Below are 22406 nucleotides of genomic sequence, written 5' to 3'. Positions count from 1 at the left end.
GCTATACAGCTTTTAGAAGACATCTGAAGGCAGCCCTGTACCTGGAAGTTTTTAATGTTTGGTGTTTTACTATGTTTTATATGTGCTGATCGCCGAAGAATTGATGCTTTTGAATTATGGTGCTGGAGGAGACTCTTGAGAGTCCCATGGACTGCAAGAAGATCAAACTGATCCATTCTGAAGGAAATCAGCCCTGAGTGCTCACTGGAAGAACAGACCGTGAAGCTAAGGCTCCAATACTTTGGCCACCTCATGAGAAGAGAAGACTCCCTGGAAAAGACCCTGATGTGTGGAAAGATGGAGGGCACAAGGAGAAGGGGACGACAGAGGAGGAGATGGTTGGACAATGTTCTCGAAGCTACCAGCATGAGTTTGACCAAACTGCGGGAGGCAGTGGAAGACAGGAGTGCCTGGCGTGCTCTGGCCCATGGGGTCACGAGGAGTCGTACACGACTAAACGACTAAACAACAACAAAAGCCGTCCAGAGTGGCTGGGGAAACCCAGCCAGGTGGGCAGGGTGCAAATAAAATAACAGTAATAGTAATAGTAATATCCCACCCACATAGCTGGGTTTCCCAAGCCACTTCTTCTTCTTCTTCTTGTCTCTAGTACTCTCTCTGAACAGCAATTTTGGATCACAACTAGGGTGGTCCTCAGTATCATTTTGCAAAGGTATTTTTTTTATTTGCATAACATGGATATTTTGATACTATGCTATACTACACTGAAATGTTTAGATGTTTCTTTGATGGTCCTTGAATCTTCCTGCCATGCTTGCCATCCTCTCTTGGCACGTGGGGCATCACACCCTTTGAGAACCACTCCTCTAACCACTACGCTGCACTCTCTCTCCCCATTCTAATTTGCTGGAGAGCAGCCCAGGCAGAGGCCTGTTTTATAAAACCTTCAACAATAGTTTTATTGCTTGCTGACCGCCCTCTCTTCACAAACAGGCACCTGCCGCCTCTAGAAGCTTTCCTACCCCTCCTCTGGGAATCTGCTCACACTGCAAGCTCTGGGAGTAAATAAACAGGCTGGTGTTGTTTTGGAAACTTGCCAAGATCGGGGCGCAGGGGAGCGGGGAGAGAGAGAGAACGCAAACTCTCCTCAGCAAAGCACATAAAGCACATGGTTCTAAGGGATTTTACAAGCAACCAGGGTGCTGTTTTCAGCCCTCCTGAGCACACCAGGATTTCCCTTGTTGCTAGGCAGCGGTGTCTTCCAGCTGCTCTAAAACCTGAAATTACAGAGGCAGTGGTAAGTCATCATTTAGCTGGGGACTTTAAGATGCCATGTACGGTCCCTGAAGACAGGTGGCGCTTTCTGCAGTTATATTTCGCAATATGCCACCGACACAGTAATAAGCACATTAGTGATGGATTTATGTTGATCTGTCGGCACATTATTCTGCTCTTTTGCTTGTTCTATGAGGCTTCCCCAATGTTACCACGTTTTTGCCATCTGGAGTAGAAACACAGAACTGTAGAAGAAGAGGAGGAGGAGGAGGAGTTTGGATTTGATATCCCGCTTTATCACTACCCGAAGGAGTCTCAAAGCGTCTAACATTCTCCTTTCCCTTCCTCCCCCACAACAAACACTCTGTGAGGTGAGTGGGGCTGAGAGACTTCAGAGAAGTGTGACTGGCCCAAGGTCACCCATCAGCTGCACGTGGAGGAGCGGAGACGCGAACCCGGTTCACCAGATTACGAGTCTACTGCTCCTAACCACTACACCACCCTGGCATCATACTATAGAGCTGTTCATCTAGTCCAAGGGTAGGCAACCTAAGGCCCATAGGCCAGATGTGGCCCAATTGCCTTCTCAATCCAGCCCGCGGACGTGTTTTTACATGAGTAGAATGTGTGCTTTTATTTAAAACACATCTCTGGGTTATTTGTGGGGCATAGGAATTCATTCATCCCCCCCCCCCCATATAGTCCGGTCCACCACATGGTCTGAGGGACGGTGGACCGGCCCATGGATGAAAAAGGTTGCTGACCCCTGAGCTAGTCCAACCCCCTGTGATGCACTCTCTCAGCACTACAGCGCAACAAAAGCAAGCCAACAAACTCTGGGTTGTATTTAAAAGATGCTTTGGGAAAGCAGAACAACTTTGCCTTGCACAACCTGAGTTTCCTCCCATCTCCAACCTCCACATCCCCTTTATTATTATTATTATTTTATAATATTTATTGCTTTTTGAACAATTTAAACATTACAAAACCAAACAAAAACAGAAAAATAAAAACCAATACAATACAATATAAAGACACTACATAACACTAAACACATTAAACTAAACAAAACCAAACAAAACAATTTAAAACTCATACAATTTCAATATCATATCTTTCATTCACTTATTTCACCGACCTCCTCACACCTCCCTTTTTGTATTCCACTTCTGTCAAATGTTTCAGCAATTCCTTTCCATCTTCCTCTGTTATCTGTCGTATAATTATCTTAACACATTCTAACCTTATTTTACTTTTAAAATTCCATTAATCTATTTATACTTAAATCCTTATAGCATTTCTACTAAAGCCATATAACTTCATTCCAACATTTTAACATTCATTAATTTTGCCCTTTACATCTGTTTAGGAGCCTCTTCTTAACTTCTTTGCTGTAACTAATTCAGAAATACAGCAGAAGTAATTTCCCCCAGTAGAGACTGATAAGGTCACAGGCTTCCTCAACCTCAGCCCTCCAGATGTTTTGAGACTACAATTCCTGTTGAATAGGATCCAAATTGCAGCAGTCTGATTGGTCCTAGAACAATAGGATCAGAATGCAGCAGGAGAATTCCGGAATTAGCCAATCATGTGGGGCCCAGTCTGTAAATAATGTATATAAAGCAGACATTCTGGGGGAACTTTCCTCCTCACTACTATGAGCTGAATAAAGAGAATGAAATCCACACTCGACTCCAAGTATACAGTGGTGCCTCGCAAGACGAAAAGAATCCGTTCCGCGAGTCTCTTCGTCTTGCGGTTTTTTTCGTCTTGCGAAGCAAGCCCATTAGCGGATTAGCGCTATTAGCGGTTTAGCGGCTATTAGAGGCTCTTAAAGGTTTAAGGGATTAGCAGATTAGCTGCTAAAAGGCTATTAGCGGCTATTAAAGGCTTAAGGGATTAGCGGATTAGCTGCTAAAAGGCTATTAGCGGCTTAGATCAGCTGATAAGCGTCTTAGATCAGCTGTCAAGCGGCTTAGCGAACAGCTGTTAAGCGGCTTAGGGGCTTGGGGAAAAGGGGGGGAGGGGGAAAAAACCCCAGGAATCGCAAGACATTTTCGTCTTGCGAAGCAAGCCCATAGCAAATTCGTTTTGCGAAGCACCTCCAAAACGGAAAACCCTTTCGTCTAGTGGGTTTTCCGTCCTGCGAGGCATTCATCTTGCGGGGCACCACTGTATTTCAATTCCCATCATCCCTGACCACTGGTCCTGCTAGCTAGGGATCATGGGAGTTGTAGGCCAAAAACATCTGGAGGGCTGAAGGTTGGGGATGCCTGGATTCTGAGGCAAGACCTGGGTGATGAACTGTGCATCTTGTGCAGAGATGTAACAGCCACATGAGGCTCATAGGAGATTTTAATTTAAAGTCATATCTCATGGCACATTAGGATTGCACTAGTGTATCCAGATACACAGTGTGGAAATTACTGAGATCTTCTGTTTACGTCCTGCTAATATGGTATACAGCTCTTCTATGCTACAACTTTGCTTTCCCTGAAAATACAGCACCACCTGCTGCCCAGATGTGATTAGTTCACTTTTGCAGTGTCCTGGGTAGGGGACTGATAATCAAATTTATAGAGTACAGTTCTATAAAGACTATATGGGTGTCGCAGTTGAGCCACGTCTGGACTCAGAAGTGCCAAGTCTAATTAGGCCAACCTGCAGCTAACTATCAGACAATGAAGAGTTAGGAAAACTGCTTAACAGTTATATGCACATGTCACATGCTGAACAAAGTACTTCATTTAGCGTGGCAATTTTTTTTTAAAGTTACGAAAAAAATGAAATATTAACACCCACCTTAAAATGCACAAGGAAGCAGTCCAAATAAAACAATGCAGTAATGAAACAGGAAGTTCCAGTGTAACAACAAATTGCTCTAAGTATTCATTGTTATAACGCCAAGAGGTCCGGAAGGCAGCAACATGAGAATGGGCCTTTTCTGTGGTGACCCCTCGCTTGTGGAATGCTTTCCCCAGGCAAGTTTGTTGGGTGCCTGTTAGTTATATTTAGGCACCAGGTAAAAACCATTCCTCTTCTCTCAGACCTTTGGTGAATTATTGGGAAATTTTTAATGTCTAATGTTTTACGTCTTATGTTTAGCATCTTAAAAAGCAGAGACATCACCTTGCCAACAAAGGTCCGTATAGTAAAAGTCATGGTTTTCCCAGTAGTGATGTATGGAAGTGAGAGCTGAACCATAAAGAAGGCTGATCGCCGAAGAATGGATGCTTTTGAATTATGGTGCTGGAGGAGACTCTTGAGAGTCCCGTGGACTGCAAGAAGATCAAACCTCTCCATTCTTAAGGAAATTAGCCCTGAGTGCTCACTGGAAGGACAGATCGTGAAGCTGAGGCTCCAAGACTTTGGCCACCTCATGAGAAGAGAAGACTCCCTGGAAAAGACCCTGATGTTGGGAAAGATGGAGGGCACAAGGAGAAGGGGACGACAGAGGACGAGATGGTTGGATAGTGTTCGCGAAGGTGCCAGCATGAGTTTGACCAAACTGCAGGAGGCAGTGGAAGACAGGAGTGCCTGGCGTGCTCTGGTGCAGGGGGTCACAAAGAGTCGGACACGACTAAACGACTACAACGTTTTACATGCTGTAAGCCGCCCAGAGTGGCTGGGGAAACCCAGCCAGATGGGCGGGGTATAAATAATAAAATTATTATTATCAATCATTTAAACTTTGTGGGGGGTTCCATGGGCGTAGCCAAGAGGGGGGGCAACTGCCCCCCAAATCCTCTAAAGGTACTGAAAGACAAAAAATACTCAATTAACTGTGGTTCTGCCCCTCCCCCAACAAAAGCCTGCCCCCCCGTAATGTCCTCTTTTGGGGGGGATTTTTACCTGTGATCTTCCCCCAAAAACAACTTTTTGGGTGATCTATGGGGGTGCACTACTATTGTCATTACTATGTTATGTATTTTTGTATTTTTATATTGTAAACCACCCTGTGATCTTCAGATGAAGGGCAGTATAGAAATTTTAATAATAATAATAGTAATAGTAATAAACAACTATTCCAAGTTCCAGCCACCTTAGGCCACTCCCACATGTGCTCATGTTGTTTTTTGTTGTTTAGTCGTTTAGTCGTGTCCAACTCTTTGTGACCCCATGGACCAGAGCACGCCAGGCACTCCTGTCTTCCACTGCCTCCCGCAGTTTGGTCAAACTCATGCTGGTAGCTTCGAGAACACTGTCCCACCATCTTGTCCTCTGTCGTCGCCTTCTCCTTGTGCCCTCCATCTTTCCCAACATCAGGGTCTTTTCCAGGGAGTCTTCTCTTCTCATGAGGTGGCCAAAGTCTTGGAGCCTCAGCTTCAGGATCTGTCCTTCCAGTGAGCACGCAGGGCTGATTTCCTTCAGAATGGAGAGATTGGATCTTCTTGCAGTCCATGGGACTCTCAAGAGTCTCCTCCAGCACCAGAATTCAAAAGCATCAATTCTTCGGTGATCAGCCTTCTTTATGGTCCAGCTCTCACTTCCATACATCACTACTGGGAAAACCATGGTTTTAACTATACAGTCCTTTGTCAGCAAGGTGATGTCTCTGCTTTTTAAGATGCTGTCTAGGTTTGTCATTGCTTTTCTCCCAAGAAGCAGGTGTCTTTTAATTTTGTGGCTGATTTGCTTATTTGGAAAGGGCTGGTGCAATTCCTCTCCAGGTACCAAGGCTAAGCTCTGCAGCGCCTGGATGTCGTCTTCCTCCTCCGCCTCGACTTGAAACATCCACCGAAGTCTCTCCATCACTCTTGCAGGACCTACCATGGACCAGCGCACCTTAAACGAGCTGCGCTTGCGCAGCTGGGCGAGGGAGGCGATAATAAGAGACGAGCCTATCACGACACGCATGCGCATCCTTTCTCCCTCGGCCGGGAAAAGACCTCGAGGGGGCGGGGTCCGCAAGCGGGGAGAGCGCATGCGCGGCGAGCTCCCCAAGATACCCGCGAAGCCCCGCCCCCTTTCACACAAACGCCTCAGAAAAGGCGCCAAAATCTCTTATTTTAAAAAAATTTCTGACCGGTTTCCTGAACAGTCTGATTTGTTAGCGTACTCCCTCATATTTATACAGTACCTCTTTGACATTCTTTTCCCGACTCCTCATATTCGCCTCACTTAAAACCCGCCTTTAAAATAAAAAAAAACCACCTGAAGTCCGGAAGCGGCAGCCCCCTCAGCGCCGACACGTGTAGGGAAAAGAAACACGCGACGGGAGACTCACACGAGACTCCCTCGAGGGGAGGCGGGTGTTTCCTTTCCGGACTCAACCCTGATAGGAATCTAGGACTTGGGGGAAGGGGCGGGCTTTTTCCCTTCACGGGTTGAGGAAAGGTTGGATGGCCTTAAGGGGTCCCTTCCAAATCAGCGACTCAGTAATAATAATAATGAGGAGAAATAAATGCTGACATTAACCTGCAACGTGGGGTCCACGGTTAATCATGAGCGCCCCAAACCCTCCTCCTTCCACTCCTTTCTATTGAGCTGATAATAATAATAATAATAATAATAATAATAATAATAATAATAATAATAATTTCCTTCTCCTCAGGGGCCTTAACAAGCCTCCCCATCTCCCGCAGCTCCTCCTCCTCCTCACGCCACTTCTGTGGTAATTGAACGCAGCCGTCTCCATTTCCTCTCTGAAAGCAGCCTCACTCCGAATCAAGGCTGCCCCCTCCCGTGTGCACGTGCCTTGCTGCCCCTTTGCTTCGGACCCGGGCCTCTCTCTCTCTCAGTTCGTGTTCGAATTCCCTGGGAAGGTTGGTTGGAAACCGCTCGGAGGTTTTAAAGCAGAAGAGGATTCTTCCTCTGCGATCCCCGCCTCGCAGCGGCGGGTTGGGATGGATGACCTTCCGGGGTCCCTCGCAGTTTCTGCGATTCTGATCATACAGCCGGGGAAAGGTCCTCTGGCGCCTTGGGTCCATTCATGGGAAGCGAGGCCTCTCTGGAAGCATTTTAGAACCAGTGCTTTTATTCTAAAAAAATGTTTAGGGGTAAATTCTCATTTTGACTCTAGAAAATCACCATTTTATAGTTGGAATCGGGGAAAATGAATGCAGTGAATGGATACAAAGATTCACAAAATGTTTAGGGGGGTGCGCAGGGCCGGATTTAGGTTAGATGCGGCCCTAAGCTACTGAAGGTAATGGGGCCCTCTATATGGCCAGCTGTCAACAAATTGTCACTGGTTTTTGTGTTGAATATATGCTATATGGTAATTGATGGATCTAGTAGGTATCTAAAGTCATTTGAACATAACTTATTTGTTTTTTATCTTATATTTTGGAAAAATCCAGGTTTTCCCCCCCTTTAAATTTTTTTGGGGGGCCCCTAATAGAGCTGTAGGTTGTTTAGCTTATACGTAAATCTGGCACTGGTATGCGTACCCCCATAAAAAAAACACCAAACTGTTGGCTTCTGACCTATCGGTAATATTGCCATTTCTTTGCAGGCACACAATTGCCTTCTGTGCAGTTCTTCACTTAATGGTGATTTGTGGTGGCCACTATGAATTGTGCTCTGTACCTTTAAAACACATGGCTTCCTCCACAATGAACCTGGGGACTTGTAGATGCAGGAGACTGACCCTTACGATTTAGTAAATTGTTCTTTTTTTCATTCGTTCTCGCTCTCTTCCATGTTTTGTCCTAATCTTTTTTGTTCTACTATAGCACAAGAACTTCTGGTACGTACTCTAGTACTTCTCAAAAAAGCATATGGTGCTTTTGTTTTTCTGTTTCATTTCTTCTGCTCTTCTGGGTTTTTAGTTTTTTCTTTGTGATTCCTAAAAACAAAACACTGAGCCCAAAACTACATCTACTACTTTTTTTGTGTGTGTGTGTTTATAGGGAGCCAGCCAGAGTGGCTGGGGTATAAATAATAAAATTATTACTTTATTTTGCAGGAATGTCCCAAGCTTCAGCTACAATCTTAGACACTTCACCTGCAAGTTAATCTCTCCAGACTTACTTTTGAGTAGGTGCATATAGGCTTGTTCAGTGCTTCAACTTCCAGGTGAAAATGCTTAGAAATATTGTAGCTTTGGCAAATGTCACACAGTTTATTGATTTACATTCTATAAATCTCACGTTTTATTGTTTTCAAATAGCGTAAAAATTGTTTGCCGTCATACTCTTAAGTAGACCCACTGAATTTAATGGACCTGAGTAACTTTTCTGTTGATTTAAATGGGTCTATTGTGAGTATGCTTTTGTTGGATACTAACCTTGATGTTTCAGAATTTCACATATGTGTTTTTCTGATGCACTGTAGTCATTTTGTTTTGGGTGGTTATTTGCTGCAATTGTTATGAGTTTGAGGCTGCCTGACTCCTCTAACTTCCTGGCTCCAGTGTTAGAATATAATCAAGGCTTAGGGGTGTTAAACTGGGTACCAGACCCATTCTAACCCCTGGACCCAACAAGTGTTAAAATACAAGCCAGGCTGTAGCCCTGTGTTCAGGTGACGAGCCATTAAGCGAACAAAGGAGAAGGGGGCTCTGTGTCAGATGGCAAATGGGTGGGGGCCCTTCTCCAGCTCTTAGTTAGGACAAAGCTGGAGTCTGATGTGGCCCAGAACTCCAGCTTCAGGCTGGAAAGCCAGAGATGCAGAGCACAATGTTTTATTTCTGCTGAATCCAAGGCTGTGGCTGAGATTTTAAAAAGACTGTTTCGTAATGTTGATGCTCTGAAGCTCAGGTTGTAAATATGTGTAAAGGAACCATATATCACAGCGGCACCATATTCTCTGCTGTGCCTCATTCCCAAAAGGAAGCATAAACCCTGGTTTAAGTGCCTGAAACCACTAGAATCTCTCATCGCTCTGAGATTGAGGTGGCGTGCAACAGTCTTGCATGGAGATTGATACGAAATATGTACAAATGATATTATGTACAGAAGTAGCTAATCAACCTTCTTTGTTTTTGTTATAAAGCTACCTAGCTTTTGTACACAGCCATTTGTTTAAAACAATTTGCAAGCCTGCAGAGCTTGGAAATCTTAAACAAAAACTCCCTTCCAAATCATTTACTGCAAATCAAGGTTGTTGGGGTTTTTTGTTTTGTTTTTGCTTAATAGCTTTGAAATTGATACAAAAATGCCACATTCAGCATTTAATATACCGTATGTTGTTCTGTTTCCCCCCCTTCAGCTCATCAAGTTAAAGAACACAGTCTTGGCAAAATGTTCTACACGCAGCTGCTTATGAATAACCGTGGGCCTTTGGCCAAGATATGGTTGGCTGCTCACTGGGATAAGAAACTCAAAAAATCTCATATATTTGAATGCAATTTGGAGAAGACTATTGAAAATATTCTCTGCCCAAAGGTTTGATCCTCACTGAGATGTCTCATAAAAATCTGCTGTAGAAATGTCCCTAAGGTTTTACCCATCATTATGGGGCATATGTCACTGCACCCTTTGTTGATTACTAAAATATAAAAAGAACAATAAAAAGGGTAGGAAGACAGTTACTTCTTGGGACACCTCAGAAGGTGAAATTTTCTCGTTAGCTGGGAGTTACCTGGTTTGCAGCATTCTAAAGGAGTACATTTCGAATCCCCGCGACGGGGTGAGCTCCCGTTGCTCAGTCCCTGCTCCTGCCAACCTAGCAGTTTGAAAGCACGTCAAAGTGCAAGAAGATAAATAGGTACCGCTCCGGTGGGAAGGTAAACGGCGTTTCTGTGTACTGTTCTGGTTTGCCAGAAGCGGCTCAGTAATTCTGGCCACATGACCCGGAAGCTGTACGCCGGCTCCCTCAGCTAATAAAGTGAGATGAGCGCCACAACCCCAGAGTCATCTGCGACTGGACTTAATGGTCAGGGGTCCCTTTACCTTTTAAAGGAGTACCATCAGCCAGATGCACATTTATTATATTAAGATGTTTGCTCCTCTTTGTAGCAGTCCAAATAGAAGATATTGCCTTTCACCTGTAGTGAGGTGTGCAGATATTCTTGGACCACATCTTCCTTCATCCCTGAACATTGGCAGTACATATAGGAGTTGTAGTTCAAAACAACTAGAGGGCATAATGTTGGCATCCTGTTGGCTGCCTCTATCATTCCTATCAACTTGTCACATCTTTTTACTTGTTACATCTGTTTACTGTTTTACTGTTGTTGTTTTTTAAATAGCGACAAGACTTATCTAACTAGTTAGTTATTGAGATGCAACAGAAGCTTAAAGTATTTAGGGCTTGTTGAGAAAACAGACAACAAAGGGCAGACATAATAGCAGTTCATAAAATTAAGCATGGCGAGGGAAAAATAAAGATAATTTTTCCTCCTATCCCATGATTCTTGAACCCAGGGGAATCCAGTGCTACTGATTGGCAGTGGATTCAGGATAGACAAAAGAAGAGGGTAATCCATATTGCAAAGCATAATTCATTTATCGAAATTATAGCCGCAGAATATAATCATGGCCACTACCTTAAAAAGGTAAAGAGACCCCTGACCATTAGGTCCAGTCGTGGCCGACTCTGGGGTTGCAGCGCTCATCTCGCTTTATCGGCCGAGGGAGCCGGCGTACAGCTTGGGTCATGTGGCCAGCATGACTAAGCCGCTTCTGGCGAACCAGAGCAGCACACAGAAACGCTGTCTACCTTCCCACTGGAGCGGTACCTACCGTATTTTTCGTCCCATAGGACGCTCCGTCCCATAGGACGCACCTAGTTTTTTGGGGGGGAAATAAAGGAAAAAAATTTTCCCTTTATTTTCCCCCCAAAAAGCAGGTCGGGGAAACCTAACCAGGTCGAGGAACAGCGGGATGGCGGCGATGCGCCTTCCTGCTGTCCCCGCAGCTTGTGGGGCTGGCAGATGTCTGCCTGGCGCGAGGGGCGCTCTGCTTCAGGGCACCCCTCGCGCCAGGCTGCAGGCTGCTATCCGCAGCGTGGGGAGCGCTGCTGGGACCTCCTGCAGCGTTCCCCATGCTGCGGATGTCTGCCTGGCGAGAGGGGCGCTCTGCTTCAGGGCGCCCCTCGCGCCAGGCGGCAGGCTGCTATCCGCAGCGTGGGGAGCGCTGCTGGGACCTCCTGCAGCGTTCCCCATGCTGCGGATGTCTGCCTGGCGAGAGGGGCGCTCTGCTTCAGGGCGCCCCTCGCGCCAGGCTGCAGGCTGCTATCCGCAGCGTGGGGAGCGCTGCTGGGACCTCCTGCAGCGTTCCCCATGCTGCAGATTTCTGCCCGGCGCGTGGGGCGCTCTGCTTCAGGGCGCCCCTCGCGCCAGGCTGCAGGCTGCTATCCGCAGCGTGGGGAGCGCTGCTGGGACCTCCTGCAGCGTTCCCCATGCTGCGGATGTCTGCCTGGCGCGAGGGGCGCTCTGCTTCAGGGCGCCCCTCGCGCCAGGCTGCAGGCTGCTATCCGCAGCGTGGGGAGCGCTGCTGGGACCTCCTGCAGCGTTCCCCATGCTGCGGATGTCTGCCTGGCGAGAGGGGCGCTCTGCTTCAGGGCGCCCCTCGCGCCAGGCTGCAGGCTGCTATCCGCAGCGTGGGGAGCGCTGCTGGGACCTCCTGCAGCGTTCCCCATGCTGCGGATGTCTGCCTGGCGAGAGGGGCGCTCTGCTTCAGGGCGCCCCTCGCGCCAGGCGGCAGGCTGCTATCCGCAGCGTGGGGAGCGCTGCTGGGACCTCCTGCAGCGTTCCCCATGCTGCGGATGTCTGCCTGGCGGGAGGGGCGCTCTGCTTCAGGGCGCCCCTCGCGCCAGGCGGCAGGCTGCTATCCGCAGTGTGGGGAGCGCTGCTGGGACCTCCTGCAGCGTTCCCCATGCTGCGGATGTCTGCCTGGCGCGAGGGGCGCTCTGCTTCAGGGCGCCCCTCGCGCCAGGCTGCAGGCTGCTATCCGCAGCGTGGGGAGCGCTGCTGGGACCTCCTGCAGCGTTCCCCATGCTGCGGATGTCTGCCTGGCGCGAGGGGCGCTCTGCTTCAGGGCGCCTCTCGCGCCAGGCGGCAGGCTGCTATCCGCAGCGTGGGGAGCGCTGCTGGGACCTCCAGCAGCGTTCCCCATGCTGCGGATGTCTGCCTGGCGCGAGGGGCGCTCTGCTTCAGGGCGCCCCTCGCGCCAGGCGGCAGGCTGCTATCCGCAGCGTGGGGAGCGCTGCTGGGACCTCCTGGAGGGCTCCCGACCCTGCGGATGTCTTCCTGAAGCCTGGAGAGCGAGTGGGGTCGGTGCGCACCGACCCCTCTCGCTCTCCAAGCTTCAGCGAAAGCCTGCATTCGCCCTATAGGACGCACCCAGATTTCCCCTTCATTTCTGGAGGGGGAAAAGTGCGTCTTATAGGGCGAAAAATACGGTATTTATCTACTTGCACTTTGACATGCTTTTGAACTGCTAGGTTGGCAGGAGCAGGGACTGAGCAACGGGAGCTCACCCCGTCGTGGGGATTCGAACCGCCGACCTAGCCAAGTCCTAGGCTCTGTGGTTTAACCCACAGCGCCATCCACGTCCCTGGCCACTAGCTTAGATGGCTTTAAAAGTGGGGTGGGAGGGGGAGAGAGTAGTGAAATTCATGGTGGATAGGTCTGTCAGTGACTGAACCAAGGTGGTTCAGAAGCAATATGTCATTGAATACCAGTTTCTGGGGGTCGGGTGGGAGAACTATTCCTCTTCATGTCCTGTTTTATGGGCTTCCCAGAAGCATCCGGGGGACCCCTGTAAGAAGCAAGATGCTGAACTAAATTAACTTTGGTCAGATTCAGCAGGTCTCTTGTGTTCTCATTTATTGTGTTCTTTCCCACAAACATCAGTATTAAATAATGTAAACATTTCTTCCAAGTTTAAACTTGCCCTGCGAACCTCAGGACACCTCTTGTTAGGCGTGGTGCGGATCTACCACAGGAAAACCAAGTACCTCTTGTCCGACTGCAATGAAGCTCTACTTAAAATGCAGTCAGCCTTTCGTCCAGGTATGCTTCCATCCACTGTTCACCTGGGGTTTCTTATACATTACTACATACCGGGGCAGCAGTTAGATTTCTTTGCGTCCTCTAGCAAATATCTTTTTGCGGACTCCCAAAGTAACATGGCTATTCATAACTGTTCTCTTTCAGAACAAGGAATGGTCTGCAGCACCCATTATCCGTGGGTGTTGCAGTTCAAGTAAGACTAGATGATTAGGAAGAATTTTAATATTGATGATGCAGGTTGCAGTCCCATACTCAATTACTTGACAGTAAGCCCCATTGAACTGAAAGGGACTTACCTCTGAGTGGACAGGTATAAGATTGTTCTCTAAGTGGCCACTTATCCACTGAAAACCACTGGAGAGCCTGCTGAAGATTATTGACATGAATAACAGTTAAGTTTCATCCCAGTCTGGTGGTTCCTTGTACGACTGGTGCTTTCAGTGTTCACCTGCATTTTCATTTCATTTCATTTCAGTAGAATAGATTGTTCCTCTTATGCTTTTGCTTAATTAATGCTTATCAATCCTTTGCAATCTTGAATAGGAAATGACACACAAATTTGAACGACACTGCTCCAGCTTTGTTTTTAGCATATTTTATGCCCTTGGACATTTACTTGTACCTTTATATCCTGCAGGATACATATATAATAAATACAATTTCAGCATACGACAACTAATCCTGTGCTGTCTCTCTCTTTAGGACTTGTTGATCTCCCAGAAGGGAACTCAGAATTGAATTACGATGCCATCACGTTGCCTGAAGTATTTGATGATTTTGCCACACAACTCCCTGAGGTGAAGTACGTGCTTTTCAGTTTGCTTATTTTTTGAAGTTTCCTTGGGATGCATCTATGGTTGGCAGTTTTTCACATGGATGACTCATCCTCATGTGAGACAGATGTGGGTCCATGATATCTGTTTCCAAATATCTGTCACTTTGTGCATTTTGCATGATTTATCTGGACAGAAGAATTTAATTATTATTTTTTAGTAAGCATGATTATTACTGCCAGAGCAATACACTGGGGCAGTCCAATATCACTATGTTCATAATATGTGTATTATAGAAACCCCCAGTGAATGAAAATAGTAATAAAAGCAGTGCTCCATTTTTTCTCCTGGAGTGCTTTGACAGAAAGTCAGTGTTACGTTTATGATTGTCAGTGTTATGTTTATGATTGCAAATTGTAGTTCATAACAGCTGGAGGGCACTAGGTTGGCAAAGTCTGTGTTAAGGATACAAACAGGGGTGTCTTACCCATAGAGGCTAGTGATGCGGGGCGCCGGGGTGCTGCCCTCGCCCGCCTCTGCCATACTGCGCTGAAGCAGCGCAGCTCCCGGAGCCTCTGTCTGCCGTGGCCCAAAGCTGCCAGCTGAGCCGAGAGGCACCATGTCCAGCCCCCACCTCTTCCCTGCCGGAGGAGCCGCCCTCCAGCTGCTGCCCCGCCAGCAGCGCTGTCCTCCCTAAAAAAAAGTTGGCAACTCTGGGATACGGGCTGTGCACCACGGCGCCGGATATGCTTAAGACGGCCCTGCATATGAGTAATACAATATATAAAATCTTAGTTAGAATCATAGAGTTGGAAGAGACCACAAGGGTCATCGAGTCCAACCCCCTGCCAAGCAGGAAACACCATCAGAGCACTCCTGACATATGGTTGTCAAGCCTCTGCTTAAAGACCTCCAAAGAAGGAGACTCCACCACACTCCTTGGCAGCAAATTCCACTGTCAAACAGCTCTTACTGTCAGGAAGTTCTTCCTAATGTTTAGGTGGAATCTTCTTTCTTGTAGCTTGGATCCATTGCTCTGTGTCCGCTTCCCTGGAGCAGCAGAAAACAACCTTTCTCCCTCCTCTGTGTGACATCCTTTTATATATTTGAACATGGCTATCATATCACCCCTTAACCTCCTCTTCTCCGGGCTAAACATGCCCAGCTCCCTTAGCCGTTCCTCATAAGGCATCGTTTCCAGGCCTTTGACCATTTTTAGCTCATTGGATGTTAGGAGTTGTAAGCAAAATATGCCCCTCTTATATAACACATACAAGCACACTTTTTCAGTTGAATCCCTTCTTTCCAGATAAAGTCACATTTTTCTCCTTAGTGCCATTGATGTTGCTGAACATTTTACACTGAACCAGAGCAGAGCTGAGGACATCACTTTGCTGGAAGAGGATTATAGACGGGATCTACTTCTCCATGGTGGTAGTTTTGGTGAGGCGGCTGTTCTTTCTTCAAAAGTCAGAATATGAATGCTCACTTGGTTGGGGCGTAGTACTGATAACGCCAAGGTTGCAGGTTCGATCCCCGTATGGGACAGCTGTATATCCCTGCATTGCAGGGGGTTGGACTAGATGATTCTCAGGGTCCCCTCTATACAATTCTATGATTCTGTGTTAGGTTCTAATTGGCCCATTTTCAATATAAAGGCCTCATCTAGAATCACCGTTGCTAATGACTGAAAATTATGAACTGAGTACCACACCAAAGAATGGATCTGTTTTTTAATCAGGCAGCCTGCATGCCTTTTGCACTAAAGAATTATATCAGCTTGAGCAGGAGGCAAATTTCTGCTTGGCTGATTTTAACCTTTGATAGTGATGAAAATCCCACTCAGATGTTGTACACCTTCAGAGAGAATATGCCACTGTCACTAATGGCAGCATCCCATCCAGAGCAAATAGTGATTTTCATTGGAACCGCAGCACAGGGGAGAATCTTCCTCTGCCTTTACTGTATTTCGCCAGACCCATGCCTGGTACACGGGCATAGCCAGGATTTTTTTTAGCAGGGGCAGGACTTTGTTGGGGGGGCAGAACCGATGTGAGTGGTCAGTTAGTTAAGTATTTCTATTGTTTTACTTGATCGGGGGGGGGGGGGCAGCTGCCCCCCTGCCTCCCTCTTGGCAATGCCCATGCCTTGGTATTTTTAAAATGAAAATAGAAAGCCAGATATGTGATTGTGCATTTCACATCTTGTTAGGCCCTCAATGTGTTTAATATATGATGATGATTCAGTCTTAACTTTCAGAGGTTACATGTAGGTTTAATTCTTTTTTTCTTTTTTTGCATTTGATTGATTTCTTTTCAAAACTGTTTTATTTTTTAAAAGACATTTTAAAGAAAATTATAATGAAATTAACCTTAAAATGTTGCTTTTTATCCATCCTGCTATTGTGTGTATCTGTATCCGTATTTATATACACTTGAAACCACGCACTCACTTGCAGGGGAGAGGGAGAGGGAGAAGTTACCACTAGCCCTTCATATGTCCTTTTTCAGGTGAAGAAATTGAAATGCCGAGGCAGCAAAGCTTTCTCAATGACAGCATATTGGCTAGTTCTGGTGGCCTCTTGACTGATCACAGTTTTTTGAGCTTCACTGAAGACAAAACTGCATTTGCTGAAGATGCCAATTCATTCAAGTATGATGGGTTTGGAGATGAAGGAACTGCAGGCGATATGATTGGTACGTATGAACAAAATCCAATAGGCACAAGTAAGTGGGAGCCTTTCCTGAATTTCCCACCCTGAAAGGAAATTAACGTGACTTAAGCATGAGCCACTGTCCAGCCCTGCACTTCAGAAATTATGATCTGACATTTCTACACTACCTCCTAAATATGGGGCAGTTAACAATATAAAGGCAAATCCCACCCCCCATAAAATTATACATTATAAACAATTTTGAATACAGGTATGTACTTAGTAAAATACAGAATGGACTTATGATTGTGTGGGTTTAGGGTATAGTGAACACATCTTTGTGTAAGGGGGTGATACCTGCTGCCTTGAATTAGGTAATTGTTATGTACTGAGTTGAATAGGATCCAAATTGCAGCAGTCTGATTGGTCCTAGAACAATAGGATTCAGACTGCAGCAGTCTGATTGGTCCTAGAACAATGCAGCAGTGTGATTGATTGGCAGGAACCACCCAATCATGCTCCAGATAGAAGTGAATCCACAACCTGATTGGCTTACAGTAGAATTCCAGAATTAGCCAATCATGCGCAGCCCATTGTGTAAATAATGTATATAAAGCAGATACTTTGAGGGGACACTCACTCATTCCTCCTCACCACTATGAGCTGAATAAAGAGCATGAAATCACTTTGCGACTCTGAGTATATTTCAGTAATAGTGAGGCTGGGGTGGGGTGGGGGGGGGTGGCTAATGCCTTGTTTGCCCGCCTTCCCTGCTTTGTTGAAATCTTTTTCCAGGGCAGCTAGTGGTAGATTAGCCTGTAGGAGGAGGAACCATTCTAGCTGGAATAGGAGTTGGTGCCTGGTGTTAGCCTGTTAGCCAGCCAGCCAGCCTGCCTGCCTGCCTTGCTTTCCTGGAATTTTTCTCCCAGATAAGCCCTAACACAGCTGTCTGGTAAATCCCCACACCCATCCCAATGTATAAAGTAATAGTATCTTGTAAACCAATTGTTAAGTTCATTTTCCCTTAAGATGCTGTTCTTGGAGCTGAGCCGAATGACCACGTTCTTACGGACCTCAACATGGAGGAAGAATTTTCTTTACTCCAAGAGCTTCCGACTGATAATACAGCAGGTGAGTTATTTCCAGAGATGGCTCTGTGAGTCCAACAGCAAAAACAACAACGTGGTTGTTGGATGAACAGGTTTTTTGTGGCATCTTCTTCTTTGGCGATCCCTTGTAGCAGAGTAAGATTGTCTCCCGTGAATATGGTCTTAACAGTGAGTCCATAAGTGAGTCTGGTATTATGGCATAAGCTCTCATTGACTAGAGTCTTCTTCACCAGATGCATGAAGCGTTGTCATGAGTACATGGATATAGAGGGAGTAAAAACTGTAAAGAGTGAGATGAAATAGAAATGAAATGCAATGCAATAAAATAAACTAGAGTCTGACAATTTTGTGGAGTACTTGAGAAGCAAAGAGACCATTCACTGTGGCAGTAATGGATGATAACACACCCTGTCACTGCTAAGTTAATAAACAGCAGTGGTGGGAGAGGAAATCATGAACTTGATTCAGGCCAAAATGGATAAAATTGCAGTTATTGATAAGTTCCAATTCTGCAGCCTCTTTTGTAGGCGATGTAAACTTATTTATTTATGCTTATAGACTGCATTTCAAAGCATCTTGCAGTAAAAACAATATCCAAAATCACTGCAACATTAAAACACCAGATAATAAAATGTTAACAATTAATTATGAAAATTCATCTGAAAATCACAAGGATCACTTAGAGCAGAAGAGTGTTTCAGGCAAAAGTAGAGTGTTTTGGCCAAACAAGTAGAGTAGCAGACCAATAAAAGAAAGCAAGAACAACAGAAAACTACACAGGACAGAAAGTCTGGGTAAATACAGTGGTACCTCAGTGGTACCTGAACTGTTCTTAACCTGAAGCACCACTTTAGCTAATGGGGCCTCCCGCTGCCGCTGCTGCATGATTTCTGTTCTCATCCTGAAGCAAAGTTCTTAACCCGAGGTACTATTTCTGGGTTAGCAGAGTCTGTAACCTGAAGCGTCTGTAACCCGAGGTACCGCTGTAAAGCCATCTTTTACATCCTGATGAAAAACCTGTTTTCTGTAGGCAGTATGAATTTGTTCTACATCCTAGATGCTGCTACTGAAAAGGACCTGTTTGCAGTCGCACAGGTTTGAGAAATTCAATTCCATGCATTTAGGCTTGAATCAGCAGAATGGTTTCCTGTTAATATCTGTTGCAGCTTTTGTAAATGGTCACTTGGTTTATGTCATAATATCTGCCTTTAAGCTGCCACAAGCTTCTTTGTTGTTTTAGAAATTAAACTTGTGCAAGTGAAGTCAGAAAGTCCCTCTGGTCCCTCTTGCTCTGTTTGAGCCAATTGTGAAAGATAATCAGGAGCATAACATATACCGTATTTTTTTGCACCATAACACTTACTTTTTTCCTCCTAGAAAGTAAGGGGAAATGTCTGTGCGTGTTATGGAGGGAATGCCTACGGGTGGCATGCCTACGGATTTTCCTCCTCTAAAAACTACGTGCGTGTTATGGTCGGGTGCGTGTTATAGAGCGAAAAATACGGTATATTGAATGCACATTTTAATTAGCATGGTTTCTGCCCTTAAAAAACACCACCACCACTAGTGTAGGTTTTAAATTTGCTTTATAGGGTAAGGCTGCACACTTACCTGGGAGTAATTTCCCATTGAATTGTTGATTACATGCAATAAAATACAAGAATGCTATACAGTATGCAAAACATTAAGTGGCAAGACATTCCTCAGGCACATGTACAAAAATAACTCATTTAAAAATGGAATCCTTCCATAGAATGTACCATTCAGCCTTTCATTATTTACCATTGTGGAATAATTCTGTATTGGTTATGGATTGGTGTTTTGCAGGCGATCCTAGATCTGAGCAGGAAGCAAGAAGTTGCCCAGTTAATGAAACCACCTTGTTGCTCAGTGAGGAAGAAGAATTTGTACTGGAACCACTTGACAATTCAGGTTAGATTGGTCGCGTTTTGCTCTTGACTGAAAACATAAAACTTGGGAGTCCTCAATACCACCTCCAATGCCAGCTCTGTCAGCTCAGGCAAGGAGACTGCTGGGCAACTAGGTGGGCAGTAAACTAGCAGAATCCCTAATCTGTCCCGATTACCCAGGAACCCCCACACTAGATCCCCACACAACTGGACAGAGAGTCTGAGAAGAGAGAGATGGGTTTTCTATAGACCACAACAACTGCCCCTCCCTAACCCCATAGTCTGCCCTGATGCTGCACCCAGGTAGGGACAGCTGAGTAAGACCAACTCCAGCCTGCTCTCACACCCAAAGTCTTAGTGAAGCAAACCAGATCAGCCTCCTCATCCACAATCAGATCATGGATGAGGAAGATGTTATTCAGAGTTGTCCTGGTATTAAGCAGCAGCCGCCACAGACTAAGGGTTGAGCGATAGGAGAAACACAATTCCCCAGGTTGGGGAGGGGGGGCTGGCACACAAAACAGATACTAACTGCCTTTACTGTGTGCCCCTTACCTGGCCTGCCTCACATCCCACACCATCCCTTCTCTTACCCAGAACCACTGAGTTTCCCGCTCTCCCGAGCTCCTCTCCTCCTAGACCAGGGGTCGGCAAGGTTTACAGAATGCCGCGGCGAGACTCCTTATGGGGTCTTCGCTGCGAGATCATATTCATCCGGTACTATACCAGCTGCACTGGCTCCCGGTGGAGTACAGGATCAGGTTTAAGGTGCTGGTTTTAACCTTTAAAGCCCTATACGGCCTAGGACCCTCGTACCTACGGGACCGCCTCTCCTGGTATGTCCCACAGAGAAATTTACGGTCTGCAAATAAAAACATCCTGAAGATCCCAGGCCACAGAGAGGTTAGGCTGGCCTCAACTAGAGCCAGGGCTTTCTCGGCCGCGGCTCCAACCTGGTGGAACGCTCTGTCACAAGAGACCAGGGCCCTGCGGGACCTGACATCTTTCCACAGGGCCTGCAAGACAGAGCTGTTCCACCAGGCCTTTGGTCAGGGCGCAGCTTGACCCCCTCCTCTGGCAATCTGCACAGAATTTTGCTTAATGGTTGCCATCAATTTGATTTTAATTAATTTTATAATGAATGTTTTTAGAATGTTGGATTATTTTGATTGTTGTTAGCCGCCCTGAGCCCAGCTTTGGCTGGGGAGGGCGGGATATAAATAAAAAATTATTATTATTATTATTATTATTATTATTATTATTACCTTGCCTGGGCTGGTTCACTCCAGCAGAGATCCCCCCGTGGGCCGGATCATGCCCCCCCCCCCCCCACGATTTCCAGCTTCTGTGTCTGTGCAGATGCGATTTTCGGCACCGCAAAAGCAAGTCCCTGCGCCGTGCTGCACTGGTTTACCGCAGCATGCAGGGACTCGCCAAGTGGGCAGCTCATGGGCCAGTTAAACGACCCCTGTGGGCTGCTTGTGGCACATGGTCCTTAGGTTGCCGACCCCTGTCCTGGGCCACTGTTTCCCAAAATTGGGTCTCCAGCTGCCTTTCCCATTATCCCTTGCTAGCTACAAATGATGGGAGTGGTAGTCGAAAAACAGCTGGAGACCCAAGTTTGGGCAACACCATCTTCTCGCCCTTCCACTCAACAATTAAAATAAACACAAAAACAATTGGGACAAGGCCAGTCCCACAGCAGATGATGTTAAGGGGGGTAGTCTTGCACTTGCTCCGAAGTTACCCCCAAACTAAGGTTGCCATACATCCAGAATTTCCTGGTCATATCAGGGCAGAAATCAGTAAATGTCCAGGGAAATCCGGGTGTATGGCAGTCCGTGTCGGCAGTACCGTTTTTCCATTTAAAAAAACTCCAAAATGGCTTTTTATGGTTTTGCCAAACAACTTTTCTATCTGGATTTTCTCCATTTGAAATATGGCAACGCTACCCAAAGGCAAAAAACTGATCCTTTGCTACCCTATTCATTGGATTGACTTGCAATATTTCACTTGTGAATGTGCCTTTTATCTAGTTCTCACAAGGAAACAAAGAAGGAAGAAGAAAAGAAAGTTACTTGTTGATTATGTGAATCAGCTAAGCAGAAAAGCTATGCAAAACCAGCTTATGGACTATGAAGACACATTAACTACATTAGATATTGCACCCCCTACAAGAAGGCTGATGATTTTACAGGACTTGGGGAGTGCGGATAAACTTCTGGGCAGACCTACCCAGACTACAATTAGTGAAGATTTGCAAAAGGTAACAGTTTGTTATTTTAGGGGCTTCCAGACAGCCTATTTGTTGAGTAGTTTTTGTGATTTCTTTGCAGGGAGCTAAGATGATGTTGACTATTTAGTGTGCATTCATTCTGATGTGTTTGTGGGGAGTTTCCTACGCTTTCCAGGATATTTTCCAATCACTTTCCTTCTTGCAAAAAGTCTAATCTTTGGGGGGAGTGTGTTTGCTGCACAAGACCTCCCAGCAACAGTCAAGTGTAATTTTGCAACCTGAATTTGGCAATTTGTAATTGCATCCCACCAGAAAATCACAACAATCTGGAAGAACACCATATATGCTCCTGTATTGTTGCCATATTTGTGTATATATCTTGAAATATTGTGTGTTCAGAACGGCTGCATCCAATATATTTTCACAGACTTTAATGTCTGGGGTATTGCAAAGATCACAGAGCAAGTACGAGATTATCAGAATTATCCATATGTTCTGCAGATCCAATAGTCAGCTATTAAAGCTGCTTCTGTTGCTAAGCATTTAAAAACAACAATAAAAGCCTACTACAACAATACAAATAAAAA

General features: G+C 45.9%; 1 protein-coding gene across 6 annotated transcripts in view; it reads left to right on the top strand.

Annotated features, from left to right (window-relative positions):
* Positions 1-6153: 6153 nt before the first annotated feature.
* The window catches only part of RAD21L1 (RAD21 cohesin complex component like 1), a 29478-nt gene continuing 13225 nt past the window's right edge, over positions 6154-22406 (top strand). Inside the window, exons 1-11 of one of the 6 annotated variants that reach the window (XM_083447412.1) lie at positions 6267-6285; positions 6791-7001; positions 8147-8256; positions 9391-9566; positions 13009-13138; positions 13841-13940; positions 15245-15354; positions 16422-16607; positions 17594-17695; positions 19501-19605; positions 21620-21849. In XM_083447412.1, coding sequence (XP_083303538.1) covers positions 9423-9566; positions 13009-13138; positions 13841-13940; positions 15245-15354; positions 16422-16607; positions 17594-17695; positions 19501-19605; positions 21620-21849 — 1107 coding nt within the window. In that variant the 5' untranslated portion in view covers positions 6267-6285; positions 6791-7001; positions 8147-8256; positions 9391-9422. Of the gene's footprint in view, positions 6286-6390; positions 7002-7681; positions 7928-8146; positions 8257-9390; positions 9567-13008; positions 13139-13840; positions 13941-15244; positions 15355-16421; positions 16608-17593; positions 17696-19500; positions 19606-21619; positions 21850-22406 lie in introns of those variants that run through there. The other 5 variants (XM_083447410.1, XM_083447414.1, XM_083447415.1 and 2 more) reach the window with 5 other exon arrangements.

The sequence above is a fragment of the Podarcis tiliguerta genome, assembly GCF_965153285.1.
Source record: "Podarcis tiliguerta genome assembly, chromosome: 6".
In the NCBI taxonomy this organism is placed as follows: Eukaryota; Metazoa; Chordata; class Lepidosauria; order Squamata; family Lacertidae; genus Podarcis; species Podarcis tiliguerta.
The sequence above is the reverse complement of the archived record's forward strand: the minus strand, read 5'-3'. Positions and strand labels throughout refer to the sequence as shown.